The sequence below is a fragment of the Dufourea novaeangliae genome, unplaced genomic scaffold, assembly GCF_001272555.1.
Source record: "Dufourea novaeangliae isolate 0120121106 unplaced genomic scaffold, ASM127255v1 scaffold101, whole genome shotgun sequence".
Lineage (NCBI taxonomy): Eukaryota > Metazoa > Arthropoda > Insecta > Hymenoptera > Halictidae > Dufourea > Dufourea novaeangliae.
In genome coordinates, this window is record NW_015373989.1 from 2,610,686 (window position 1) to 2,625,567 (window position 14,882).

Sequence of the window (14,882 nt, forward strand, 5' to 3'; positions counted from 1 at the left end):
ATGCGATGTAATGAAGTTAGAATTACAGTATTAGAGAAAATAACAAAATTTACTTTGATATTTTTCAGTGATGTAATGCCAACAAAGCATATCGTAAATTATTAATAGGCATTTATTTTGTAATAATTTCGAAGAAAACCAGATGTATTCATAATTCATAGAAAGCCGGTATAAGGCCCAGATAGAATACACCTGAATACACTCTGCGAGAATGGTGGAAGCGAGTACGATTCTGGAGATATGCGAGAAGAGGATAATACTTGTCTGCTATTTCGAAAACGTTGAACGGAGTTCATAAAATTTTCTGGTAAACGGATAACGAAGGATAAAGTTTTCTACAAAATACTATCGGTCTCATTGGAATCTAATACGCCCGCATGCGTATTAATTACTTCTTTTAGTGAACTCGATCGAAATACATTATCCGACGGGAGAGCACTCTTTGGGCTCCAGAGGAAAGAAAAGTTGTTGTAATGGCTGCCGTGTCATGAAATGAAGGTACCGAGCCAGTTTTGTGGTTCCACGATGGAGGATAACTCCAGTTCTACATCTCAAAACCATAATGGACAAGTGTCTAGCGGTGCGAATGTTTCACTGACAAACAATAAACAACAGGGCAGTGACAACGGTAGCAATGGCGATGCCAAGGATCAAAGACCACAATACTCTATGCCTGGTATTCTACACTTTATTCAGCATGAATGGGCTCGCTTTGAACTTGAAAGATCGCAATGGGAAGTTGACAGAGCAGAATTTCAGGTATAATTTCGATCTCTTTTAGAAACCTTCGATAGTCGTCCGTTTTGTCTCTTCTGTCCATTTCCTTCTTATTGTCACTTCACCTGTCATGTGACGGAAACATTGTAAAAACAATCAATTTTAAACCATGAAATATTGTAATACAATTAATGAATATGTCTAATCATGCTTTTATTAAATACCAAATTAAAACACTTTCATGGAATCATCTCTTCTATTATAATCTTGTAGCTACTAAAATTTGGCATGTTAACTGTCATTGTATAATTATACCAAATTGTATTATTCCAATCAAATTAATTATTATATCTTAGTATATAACTGTAAATTGTGTGTGTTATATGCTTGAATCAATTTTTGAAAAAACTTAATCCACATGAAACTATATAATTGTCCTCTTATATAAAATTTAATACTGTACATATTATTATTCTTGAATATATATTATATTTGTATAAGCATTGTATTGTAAATTATGTTAGGTTCAGAATAAATGATTTTTTTCCAATAGAATATAAAAAAAGATATGAATATATTTTTATGTATTTACATATATAGAATATTTTAATCTAAAATTCGTATTAGCAATAATTGAAGAATTATTTATTCACAGGCTAGGATAGCTTTTTTACAAGGTGAGAGAAAAGGACAGGAGAAGTTAAAAAATGATTTAGTAAGAAGAATAAAAATGTTAGAATATGCACTTAAACAAGAACGGTAAGACGTTTCTTGAACAGTAGTTCTTAAAGAAATGTTGATCTTATTACATATTTTCTATTTAAATGTGTATAATGTACATGTATTCTAATCATTTTTACAGAGCAAGGTATCACAAGCTAAAATATGGAACTGATTTGGTAATTCAGGGAGATATGAAGCCTCCTGTTTATGAAGAAGGTAGTAGTACTTGTGCTAACTCTGAAGTTGGAGGAGATGGTGATGGAGAAGCTCCATTCACTTCTGTCAGCAATATCAGTTGGAGACAAGGTCGTCAAATTTTAAGACAGTAAGTAAAATACATCATTTAGAAATGTTTATGTTTATATAATAATTAATACTATGTATGTACACTGTTGGTACCAATTCACCTATAATCCTTACTTCAGATATTTACAAGAGATTGGTTACACTGATACAATAATAGATGTACGATCAAACAGAGTAAGATCTTTACTTGGTTTAAATAATAATACAGACTCTGAAGATATGAATACTCCTGCATTAAATGGTAATGAACCATCAAATAAACAAGCAACTGAAAATAATAGTCGCAGACTTTCAGGGAAAAGGGTAAGAGTAAATAAGCTCTTGTATGTTAATTTATTGTACATTGTATTTTGTTAAATATTCTTAATTTAACTACGAAATTGTTTCGAGTGATTATGTAAATCTAGTTCCACGAACAGTAAGATATTTTTATGCCAGCAGAACCCATCTTCTATAACGGAATCAATGATATTAGATACTGAAGCAGCTGTTATGGCGAATTTTGAATTCTTGGCTCATACCGGTATGGATATGGAAGAAGAAGAAGGAGATGTAGAAGATGATACTTTCGATACGAACATTGAACCCAAGCCAAATAAAGTAATGAACATGTACTTATTGTATTGATCTTTGCTAAGTACTAACTACTTCCAATAGACTCCTTATTATTTTCAATTTCAGACATCTATGCTCTTAACAGATGATGTTGATGCAGAAGCAGAAGAAGTATTAAATGAATTAAACCTTCTCACAGAAATCGAAGAGTCACCACCAGGTCCTGTTTATTTAGGTATATATACAAATGATTTAAATCAATATTGACATTATGTCAGTATTGAATACATGTATTATCAAAACTAATAAAACAAAAATGATAAAACTTACAGAAGCATTTCATAAAGGTTTACAACCAGACTTAAGATGTCCAAATAAAGAAGGAGATTCCAACTTGGAATTGGGTGAATTAGAACTATTGTGTGTTAATAATGAAGCAGAAACATCATACGATGTGAGTTGCATTGCTTACGTTCCTATCAGTTTACCCTACAGAAATATGTGTGACAGAAGTTTCTTACATTTGTCATCAAGTATTAATATCAGATACTTCTTTATCTAGATGGTAACTACTACAAAGGAAACCTTCAGAAAAACATGGAACGCAAAATATACGTTACGATCTCATTTTGATGCTGTTCGAGCTCTTGTCTTCCATCCCACAGAAGCTGTTCTTATAACTGCAAGTGATGATCATACTCTAAAGCTATGGAACCTTCATAAGACTTTACCCGCAAAGAAGTATATTACTTAATGTTCGATAATAATTTCACTTTCTAATAACATTCAGAAAATTTCTATATCTTATTCTTTCGCTTTCAGATCAGCTTCATTAGACGTGGAACCGTTATATACATTCAGATCACATACTGGTCCAGTTCTATGTTTAGCTATGTGTAGCACTGGTAATCAATGTTTCAGCGGTGGTTTGGACGGTATGATTCATTGTTGGACACTTCCATCAGCTAACATAGATCCATATGATTCCTATGAACCAAGTGTCCTTACTCAAACTTTAAAGGGACACACAAACTCAGTTTGGGGTTTAAGTATGTATCAACCACGATCGCAATTGTTATCGATCAGTTCTGATGGGACTGTAAAATTATGGAGTCCAAATAGCAACTCTCCACTTCTTCATACATACGTCTCTGAGCAAGGTGAGTGATTTTTATTAAGACCATTATTGTTTTCATAAAAGAATCATATTTTACAAAAATTATATGCACACGTATTTCCTTACAGACGGCATACCAACTTCAGTAGATTTCATAAGAGATGAGTCGCATAAATTAGTCGTAGCTTATGAGGGAGCTTGCGTGGTATTTGATACAGAAACTGGAGAGAGTGTAGCTCGCCTCGAAGCCAATGAAACAAAGGGGGTGAATCGTGTTGTCGCTCATCCAACATTACCATTAGTTGTCGCTGCACACGAGGATCGACACATTCGATTTTATGATCATCGATCGGCTACTCTTGCTCACGCCATGGTTGCTCATTTGGATGCAGTTACTAGTCTTGCTGTAGATCCTCACGGTTTATATCTACTTTCAGGAAGTGAGTGATTGTGTAAAGTGTAACAAAACGAACCATGACTATCGATACATTGTTAAATATTTAAAAACGGTTTTGCTTTCAGGTCACGATTGCAGTATAAGATTATGGAATATGGATAATAAGACATGTGTTCAAGAGATAACAGCACATCGTAAGAAGTTTGACGAAAGTATTTTAGACGTAGCATTTCATCCATCGCGACCTTTTATAGCAAGTGCAGGAGCCGATGCTCTTGCGAAAGTGTATGTGTGAGATGTAAATTAAGGTACACCATTTCTACTATCGACATTGCATCAGACGGAAAAGATTTTGTACTCATTCTTTCTAGATAGTTTAACCTGTACGTGTTACACTTCCAATTTTGTTGTAACTTATATTGCTCTACCTTTTGAAGTACCACTTTAGAAGAATCAAATCAGGCATATTAGATATGATAATGTTTATGAGAAATATTGACATTTGCACATAACCCTTATCCGTTACAATTTCTGAAAGGAACAGTAAAAAAAAATTCGAATGCAAAATGCTGCTTACTGATGAAATCTTTATTAAGTAGCCACATAATTTGGAATAGCGGAAGGGGTCTGTCTTGTAGAATACTAGTTAACATAGTTCTGATAATTAGACCAAGGAAATACCCCTACCCAGAATCCAGGAAGCACACTGCCGCAGTAGCATAATATTTATCCCTATGTTAACTATTTATTACCAATATTACAGTTACTGTTGCACAGCTACTGGAGATTAATACGTACTACGCGAGGATAAAACTTGTCCTAAAATAAAATACATCAATTAGTCTCCCATTATATAATTTTTATGCTACCGCATATATTTATCGAGGTCGGCATATAGTAACAACTGGAAAAGCAGCAACAACAACAATAATAATAACCATAAGTTAAATATAATGTAAGACATAATATTAATAACAGTAAATTATAACTGTGTGTTTCTCTGTAATATATTGTATTTAAAAATAGATGAACTGTGTAACGTACTATAATTAACATGTTTTTATTAAAATTTAATTCCATTTTTATTATTTTTTTCCTCTAACGTATATGTGCAATGAACAAAAGTATAAAAAGAATCTAAATAGTATCAAATCTGTAAATATTTACTTTATAATTAGGTCCGTGTATAAAGGTATCATTTGTCGTATTTTCTTAACAGTATCTACCGTGTTTTTTTTACACGACTTACGTTATGTAATGGGATTGAGCAATAAAGAAAGCGACTCATTATTTGCCTTGTACAGTTACGAAAATATATAAAAACACATGCATTATATTTTGACTATAAAAGGTTTAAACAATATTAAAAATCTTTATATCGTGTTAAATTAATTCGTATTACATTCTCAAAATTCCTTTAAAACATATATTTCTGTTCAAATATTATCGTAGTGTGTTCTGTGTGTAACGCCCTTTGACTGTCCAATCAAAACGAGACTGGCACTATCATTCAGGTTAAAGAACATCTATAAACTAGGATCATGCTGATTGATGCTGATCAGCTGTGCAGACGTTCGCAGTGTGAGATCGTAACAAAAATTCTCTCTCGTGACTAGACTTATCAGATTATAAAACAGAATCGTTACAAGAAATATAGATTAAAATATAGCCTATGTTTCTTGAATACTTTAAATATACGTGTATTTTAGAAAGTGGTTACAATTCATTGATGATACTATAGTTCACTTTCGATTAATATTGTGGATTCCTCGTATTTTGAGAATGTACGTACCGTTTCTTTAAGCAAAGGACGGCAACAATAATATTTATTAATTAGACGTGAACGAGATATGTGGTGATTTCTTTATTATGTTCATCAGGCTATATGGTTATGAAGTTTAAGTTGAATCTCGATTTCATGATTACCAAAGGGTGATGTTTGTTGCCCTTCTTAGGCGCCCACGCTATTTTACGAATTAAGAATGGAACGAAATGGCGCGAGAGAAATGGACGAACGAATGTGCATAAGAGACACCGGGAAGATATTAAAGAAATACGGCAGCACAGCCAAACATGTTACACGAACTGAAAACTTGATAAAGCATGCTGTATCAGCGACTGACACTCTTCAAGGAATTGCTCTAAAATATGGAGTTACAGTATGAATTCATTATTCTATTATATATATTGCTGTTTTATATACATATAAGGATAAAAAATATAATTGATTCATATATGTTTCTTTTCCTTTTGTTCTCGTAGACTGAACAAATAAGAAGGGTCAATAGATTATGGGCTTCTGATAGTTTATTCTTAAGGGAGCATTTACTTATTCCTCTTAATTCAGAAAACCCATGGTCATTATCTATTGATGATACCAATGAAAATGAGCATAATGCTATTCAAAGTGTAAATATCCTTTTCAATAAATTAATACCAAAATATTGATTTATCTTATGCAAAAATAAGATATATTTTTTCAGGTTTCTAGTCCATCTTCGATATCATCGTCTATAGATGATGATAGTTCAGTGAACGATTTTTTAGCTAAAATGGATTCTTCGATAGCCAATGCTAAGAGAAAAGTGAAACATACTCAGGGGAATAGTGAGTAAGTTGTTTATCAATAATTAATGGATATAGAATACATTTATATGAATGAATAGATAAGACATAACAATAAAAATAAATAAATAAATATAACAAACAAATTTGTTAATCCATTGTACTTTCTACATTGCACTTTAGATTTTGCACCGAGGATACTGATATCTATGTACAGCGACATAGAGTGCCTACTAAATTACGTAACTCGTTTCCTATGACTTCAAATACACATACAATATCGTCATCTACTTCAGAGCCATTAAGACCATCGTCTTCTAGTGATATGCATAACTTTCCAACTGCTGTAGTAATGACTCAGGGTAGAAAAGTGAAAACATCATTGCAAAGACTTCAACAACAACAAGATGAAATATTCCAATTGTAGCAATTGAATGTTATTGGACTGTAATATGTTCAAAATTGACAGTCATTAAAGAGCTTGAAGGAAAAAAAAAATATATTGGATACTGAATAGCATATTGGAAATAATAGAAGATTATTTCATGTACAAAATTGGTTGATCCAGTATTAATGTAAGTTGTACTCGTTTCTTCTTATAAATTGTCTGTGTTACTTTATCCTCAAAATGAAAGTTTTTGTAAAAAAAATAATGCTGACCATTTCTATTCTTGTAGTCTCAGTACTATCAACAGTGGATCAACTAGCATTCATATTGTCCAAACATATTTTTGAAATATTTTAAATAATATTTCTTAGTGGACCATATGTGCCTTTAACTCGAATCAATTTTGCAATAATTCTGGCATTGTCTTTTTTCGTTATCTATGAAAGATTATTTTTTATAAAAGCAAATGCTTTTTGTTTAATATTGATTTTATAGACAAAAATATGCAGCATCATATTCTTACATTTTTTATAAATGCTACAATCAATTGCTACTAATCCAATGAATTTTTTTCTGCCAAAATTATCCTGTAAACTTACTTATAGGAACTATAATTTAATATATTAATTATAATCGAATCTTAATATTCTATCATACGAGTCCATTTTTTCTGGTCTTCCTACTAGAATGCTCTTAATATTATTTCTTTATATTATTTATTTTATTCCTGAGAAAGTGGAATGCTAATTTAGAAAAATAAATACAGCTTGAATGATAAACCCCTTGTTCAACTTGGTAGTAATAAAACCATTGAAATTCGTCCACTTGATTCTTTAAAGTACTTAAAATGTTTATACAAGTTTTTTATATAAAGTTAATACATTCATATGTGAATATTCATAAGTAAGATTAAAATTTCAAAGGTTATTGCAATTAATATTACTATTCAGTTCTCGGTTAACATTTTGATAAATGATTTTGTAACTCAATGTTAACAGTCGTCATAACAGAGTTTCATATATTAGAAAATTGATATACATTGCACAAACTATTTTAATATAAATCGTATCCTAAAATATTTAGGAAATTAATTTTTTGTAATTTTAAAAAATAATTTTTTTATTTCGGAGGTTAATAACAGTCTTTTAAATATATGGTTAATTTCATGAAAACGTTGATATAGTTTTCTAGAATAAATATATGATGACATTAAATTACTTGTAATTATTTTTATTTTGAATTATATGAATCTACTGTTATTGCCGTTAATAAAAATTTTATGCAAGAAAATACAGTACCTGTTAATGTTGTCTATATTTAATATATTTTCGTTGTTATGTCATGAATGTTACTTACTGATATTATGCATTAACTGTTTTATTATTGTTATATTGCGTACATTATAGTACCTATGTATTTTTGAATGCAGCTGCAGCATGCTACAATAGAGAATTGAAATATTAAGTTCAATATAAATAAATGATAAATTTATTCTAAATCACCTTGAAGTAAGTAGGAAAGAGAAGGAACTTTAAAGTTTATATTAGACACAACGCAATTTGGTCTAACTTATTTTTACACTTTGTTATGAATTCATAACAATTAATTTAAGTCAGTTTTAATGCTGTGCATTAACAATTAATTGTAAATAGATTAAGTAGAAAATCTTTTGTGTGTATGATATAGATTTCCAATTGTATTGTAGCATAAGGTAGCAATTGTTGAGTATATAAAATATATACAATCAACTTTTATAATAGTATTTATAAATATATATATATTAAATATCATATAAAAGAAATGATCTATACTTATAGTCGTAAGACAATTTTTAGCTTACTATATGTATTTATTGTCAGAATAGGTGTTTTGAACCTAATGTCTTTCTTATAAGTTTCATATTCGTTTTGTGCAGTAAAAATATACGAACATAGAGGAATATAAAATACCAAATAAAATAGAGAGCTCATAAACAAAAACCAATTATTATTTCTATTTAATGTTGTATAGATATAACACCTATCGGGATACCAGAATTAAGACACTTAGTTTCTTTATATTACTTAGTTATATGATTTGGTTGTTGTATACTCAGAACTTTAAATTTCATTATTCTTGTGTACTGTAGGCACGTGATTATGTAAAATGTCTACTTTGTTGTTAGTTATCCTAATAGGGGGTGTTATAAATTCAGTGCAATCACATTTCAATTCATTTACAAAGTTAAACGAACCTATACGATTATTACATTGGGGACAATGTAGTCTACCCTTTGTCCAAGATTCCTGTAACAAACGCACATTGCATTATATGGACATTACTTAAAAGTTTTAGAATTTATATATCATTTTCATTGAAAGAACATTTATTTTTTTCATAGTATAACATATCTGTATCATGGAACCGTTTATAATTGCATATTTGTAAATACTCATGGACACTTTACTTGAATTATAATCTGTTTTATCCATTCAGGCATGTTTTCAGCTGATACATATGAACAAGAATCTAAGCCATTTGTACCACATCCCAGATGCATAGGATTCTGTTTTATTTCACCGTGAGAAGTTAATAACTGTATTGGTTCTTGGTTGGACAGATTCATCCTACAATATTTGCACTTCACTTCCATTGCCTATAAAATTATATAGCATTATTGCATAACCTATATAAAAAATATACATTAATTGGATGCGTATATACATATATACAATGTATAAGAAGTTTACACATATAAGAAAGAATTATAGTATTAATGACAGTCTCGAACTAAATACATACTGAATAAATACGAGTGATATAGATTATAACCTAAAATTTAATGCACTTTTTAAATACAATTTATTATAAATTACATGCAACCATTACAAGCAACGTTGCTACGTGTAATTTTCCGTGAAAATAATCTTGTTTTATTGAGTGAAACCAGAAATCAAATTAAAAATTTACACTCTGTACAAATTCCTACATAAAGGTTAATATATATAGGTGTATACAATGATACAAAAAAGTAACAAATAATGATTTCATATAGGTAGTCTGTATATTTTAAAATTAAATGCATGTCACAAAATTAAATTATTACGATTTCTATACTAATTTTTATGTTGCAATAAAAGATATGTCACTTTCAAAAAAATAGTTTGTAAGCAGTTTGATTTTACTTTTTTTTAATTGATTTACTTTCAATTTATGTATCACATATATTATTCCTACACTGTAGATCTTACGCATTGAAACCAGACATGAATATGCAAAACACAATAGAATAAAAAGATTAATGACCTTTTATAAATTTTACATTATACTACTAAGTTCACTGACTTAGTAGATTATGTAACAAAAATGTGTATTTAATTGTGGTTTCAATAGATTAGACTATAAAAATTATAATTTGCATACACTTCCTCAGCTTAACTATTACAATTATTAATTATAACGATAAGCTACTTAATGAAGTAGTTTAGGTTCACCACAATAATGTATACCTTGAATGCAATGAAGTTATTTAATCTTCACCTGCTGGAATGGCATCTTCCAGTCTTTTAATGAACTTAACACGCAATTCATTTACATTATCATTCTTAAGTTGATCTTGTACAAACCAACAAGCAATCTCCATTTGTACCATTTCACAAGCTCCTCTTAGAACTCCAATTAGTATATTACAATACTTTAGATTTAAACAGTGATCTGGTAATTCTACAAATTCCGTCAATGGATTTGCTTCGAAGCATAAAGAAAATTCATCTCCAGCGGCACTCCAGTTCGCAATTGTTGGAGTAATACCTAAGAATATTTTGAATCCAGTTTGTATTTTTTCAGCTGTATCTCTGAAATCGTAACATCGACCTGATCCAGTACGTGCTAAGAAATCTTCTATCAAACGGATTCCCATATTATAGCCCATCCTTTCTAACTGTTTATTGACATCCTCTACATTTTCATAATCCTTTAATAACTGAGCTACTAGTGCACCATAAGTTAATGTGAACAATTCCGAATTCTGAAATTATAATTTTAGTTAAACAATTTGCAATAAAATAAGGCCGTTATACAAATATTACGATTTAACATAACCTTGCTCTCATTCGAATTACATTTTCTAATAGTTATCGAATAACACAACATAATTTACAGATCTAACATCTAATTAAATTACACATATTTGTAATGTATACGTATAATGTACTTACAACTTTCTTGGAGTCGAGTTTTGTGCCTGCTCGTGACATGTTTACAAATATGGACCACCTACCAGGCTTGGTACTTAGTATAGTATGTATGCATATGTATACCTATTGATACATATATATGTATGACATGTATGTCATGCATTTCACGATACGACTGACTGTATATCATTATTATAATACTTTTATTTGTTTATTCTAATGTACTTTTGCGATACTAACGTAATTATAGATATATTATATATATGGCATTATTTTCATGAGTGAATCACACAATTAATATATCAATAAAAATTTATTCAAACACCATTTAATACAAAACTTATCAACTCTGGTACTTTCATAATATCATATAGTTTATAAATAATTCATTAGAATCTTTGAGCAAGATTGCAAAATCCTTCATTTTAATTATACAGAAGAAGATATAAATTATTAACAGTTTGTTCATAATATGTTTATGTATATATTTTACATATCTGCGTATGATTCATGATGAAACTGAAAACTTAACATAGGACGGAGTCCTTAAACTGATCTTTGGGCAATTTTACGTCTTTTTTTGTGTTGAAGTTAGTATTCAAAAATCTCCCATGGCTGCTATAATATTGTATAATGCTGTCCTTGCGTCACTCTTTTCAAATACACTCAAAACTTCCATTGCCCTTTGCGAATGTCTTTTTTGCAACTGCTTCGTTAATTCAACACCTGGTCCCATCAAAATAATCTCGCGAACCTGTATGTTGATTATTTACAATTACAGACACCATAGAATATACTGTGTAAAAATTAAGATTTAATGTATCTACCTTTGTGTAATCTACATTGTTTACAGAGTCTAAACCTCTATCGATTTCAGTCAAAATTGATGGGTCATGTTCTATATGAAACATAACTGGTGCTGAACACAGATTGAATGTTACACTTTGATCTTTTGTAATAAATGGACCCAAGTCCAAACAAGCTTGCCAAGCTAATGCTAAATGTTTTCCAAAGTTGTAACCCTGTTCCTGTATTTCATTGCTGTGCCCAGCGAGTTTCAATGTACCTTTGCACGATTTTCCAAGTAATGCACCAGCACTTAGTACATTTCTTAGAGTCCATTCTTCCACTGCATAATCTGTACAATCTTTGGATGGTACAGAAGGCAAAGGATTATTTTGACTATCTCTACGTCCTATAAATTCTGCTTCAGCCAAGTCTCTTACTGCACTTGACATTAATTCTACAATCTAAATAACATTACATTTATAATATAAAACGTAAGTAGTAAAAAATAATAAAATACAGCATTCATTCCTCATACTTCCTGGTTACGAAGATTTGCTAATTCAGCACAAGAATTGGCTAGTAAATAATCTCCGCTCAATAATGCAATCTTATTACCAACATTCATGTCATTTAATTCTGAAGTTTCTAAATGAGCACCTGATCCTATATTTATCAATCCTTTATGTACAAGATGACTAGTACGTATCATTTCAGTGACTTCTGCCAGTGCTCGCTGACTAAAAAACAATTCAGTAAACACAGTGTCTTTTTCCTGGTATTTTGTTATAAATTTTAATGTTGTACCTATGTAGAACACCAGCAGCCTTATCTTCCTCCATGTCATCTACATTTAAATGTCCAGCAGCTTTAGAGATCAATAGTACAATAAGACCCCATGCTTGCATATGATTGCGTCCATTAAAGATCACACTCCTATATTAATTAAATACAACTGCTATAGTAACTGATACATACAAATGTAAATAATAATAAATTTATAAGTAGAAAACGAATCTTTTACAGAAATTCAAATTACTATAGACTATTTCAAGACACAGGGATGAATCAGAAATCTATTATTTCTATTAAGAGTCCAGGCTGTATTAAAGATACAATAAAAGGTTTATTAAACTTCATTGAAACTTTTATTGTATTATGTTTTGCATTCACATTTACTATAAATCTATAAATATTCACAGCCTATTTATAATCATTTATACTCACTTAGCTGTTTTCAATAAAGGATGATTAGATCCTACTAATTTCCTCAGGTGGAGTGCTACATTTGCAATTTCATCGCTTAGAAGCCATCGCAAACTTAGAAACGATGTGGGATATCCAACAATTTTCTCTGCTTCTGAAACAGCTCTGTTCCAGTCTGGCTTCTGATTTCCAGCAAGTTTCGCTTCTACCTTATTGAATTGCTGTAAACGGAATCGATTTTCCGTGGAAGCATGCAGATTTCTGTGTGTTTCACAGTATACTCTGTGATCACTGCATAAAATCAACCTGGCTACACTCCCGTTTCTCAGGAAAGTACAGGCAACTTTGTTCGTAGACATTTTTCTACTGTACACACCCGTGGACTTCGTTTTCTCTCAACATTAACATTAGTGACGCATTCAACAGGTATATCGCACATGATTGACGTTTCAAAACTTTCACTTTTGACCTTATTTTCTGAAGAAAGTGTATGGTCCAACTTCAATAGAAATGTTATTTCTTTGTGTCATAATGATTTTTCGAAGGTATGTACCCTCTATTTACATACCTACCTTTGTATGTAACATTTTATTCTTTTTATTAATCGAAGAGCTAACGCGAGTATCTTTTTTTCTTAAGTAAAAAGGTAAAAAGAAACTGAATACATGAACGGCATTAACAAACAGGAGAATGCAGTTTACGAAGATAACTATCGTTCATCCCTACCATAAACAAAGAGGAGATTGGAGGAGATCAAGAGGAGATCACCTGGTTGCCCATGTTTGCCGTAAGACCAAGCAATCTATTATCTATTATATATATCTTATAAGTTTAAGCACAATTCTCATTTCCCTAGTAATATACTACTATCACTGACTAGGTGTAGAATAGACCTATCATCCAATGCTTTTTTCTATCCCACGTTCATAGGGCTACGTAATCCTCTTACCATTTTAGTGTCAATACCCGACGTTACCGATAAAGCATGAATTCTGAGTATTATTAGCACAAATGAAGTGTTATATTTTCCATTCATATTCCGAGTATCTATATGATTTGACGGGAATAAAAATATCCGATGCTTCAGTTTAAGGTTAAGGGATAAATATGACAGTCATGAAACATGAAACGGAAAAGTATATATTTTTTCACTTAACTACAAGGCAATTTATCTAAATGCATCGTTAATGGACATTTTATTCATGTTACTTTTTACTTTTAGATGTAGAACTTGTGATTCCATCTATCTGCCTTGGGCCTCCACTCGCAGCAACCTCCTCGTGGTGAGGCCTGGGCAATCGGTATTATCATCGGTAAAGGACTGTAAACTGAAGACAATACCGAGCTAATGGCTGCGAACTTCGAATCTATCTCATAAAACCACGTTCTATATTACATCGAACTAGGATTATTTTAGAAATCGATATGAGATTCAAGGTGTAAGAATGTCTAGTACTTTGAATGTTTTAGAAAATTATTCGAGATAAAGATGTATGGAACTACTGACAATTACTTTAGATTGGTTTTCCTTATTCTGTAAATTCTTTGGTTGGTATATGAATGCTGCTGGAAGTATGAACATTTTTACAGGACAATGATATAAATGGAACTTTAACACTTTTTTGCGAGAATGTCTTACCGTAATGAGCCATCTCGTAGCCGCGGGATTCCGGGAATCGGGTGACGTCACGGCGTGCGAGCGAGAGCGGTAGAGTGAGCCGCGGTATCGGTGCTCTCCGTCGGTGTTGACGCGTGCAGAGGAATTTCAGTGGTCTATGGGGGGAGGAGTGCGAGCGAGAGAGTACGGTAGAGAGTGCCGCGTATCGGTTCTCTCCGTCAGTCCAACGCACTAGTAACGTTGCGTCACACAGTTTATTGACTTAGCCGTGTACGCCGTGTACCAAGGTCGTACCATCCCGTGCAGGTCTGTGCTTGCTTCCTCACTTT

The 14,882-nt window shown here is 31.4% G+C and overlaps 4 protein-coding genes across 5 annotated transcripts; 2 read left to right on the forward strand and 2 right to left on the reverse strand.

Moving 5' to 3' along the window:
- The first annotated feature begins 222 nt into the window (after positions 1–222).
- LOC107187690 (striatin-3) lies at positions 223–4,788 on the forward strand. 2 transcript variants are annotated; one of them, XM_015575839.1, is made up of 12 exons: positions 223–307; positions 402–759; positions 1,373–1,476; positions 1,580–1,765; positions 1,866–2,049; positions 2,188–2,346; positions 2,428–2,536; positions 2,634–2,755; positions 2,864–3,042; positions 3,124–3,461; positions 3,547–3,858; positions 3,941–4,788. In XM_015575839.1, the coding sequence occupies exons 2-12, from the start codon at positions 493–495 to the stop codon at positions 4,108–4,110; spliced, it is 2,130 nt and encodes a 709-aa protein (XP_015431325.1). In that variant the 5' UTR covers positions 223–307; positions 402–492; the 3' UTR covers positions 4,111–4,788. The 2 variants fall into 2 exon arrangements, with proteins under 2 accessions (XP_015431325.1, XP_015431326.1); XM_015575840.1 differs by having other exon boundaries at positions 3,954–3,978.
- A 689-nt stretch (positions 4,789–5,477) lies between these two features.
- On the forward strand, positions 5,478–6,807 carry LOC107187745 (lysM and putative peptidoglycan-binding domain-containing protein 2). The gene is made up of 5 exons (XM_015575909.1): positions 5,478–5,599; positions 5,696–5,974; positions 6,078–6,224; positions 6,299–6,426; positions 6,564–6,807. The coding sequence occupies exons 2-5, from the start codon at positions 5,798–5,800 to the stop codon at positions 6,805–6,807; spliced, it is 696 nt and encodes a 231-aa protein (XP_015431395.1). The 5' UTR covers positions 5,478–5,599; positions 5,696–5,797.
- Positions 6,808–9,339: 2,532 nt separating this feature from the next.
- LOC107187750 (trafficking protein particle complex subunit 3) lies at positions 9,340–11,003 on the reverse strand. The gene is made up of 3 exons (XM_015575916.1): positions 10,965–11,003; positions 10,257–10,774; positions 9,340–9,403 (listed from the first exon to the last, which is right to left on the reverse strand). The coding sequence occupies exons 1-2, from the start codon at positions 11,001–11,003 to the stop codon at positions 10,277–10,279; spliced, it is 537 nt and encodes a 178-aa protein (XP_015431402.1). The 3' UTR covers positions 9,340–9,403; positions 10,257–10,276.
- Positions 11,004–11,541: 538 nt separating this feature from the next.
- On the reverse strand, positions 11,542–13,294 carry LOC107187736 (decaprenyl-diphosphate synthase subunit 2). Its single transcript, XM_015575897.1, has 5 exons — positions 12,957–13,294; positions 12,537–12,665; positions 12,268–12,469; positions 11,771–12,193; positions 11,542–11,697 (listed from the first exon to the last, which is right to left on the reverse strand). Exons 1-5 carry the CDS (start codon positions 13,292–13,294, stop codon positions 11,542–11,544), a joined length of 1,248 nt encoding a protein of 415 aa, XP_015431383.1.
- Between the last annotated feature and the right edge of the window lie 1,588 nt (positions 13,295–14,882).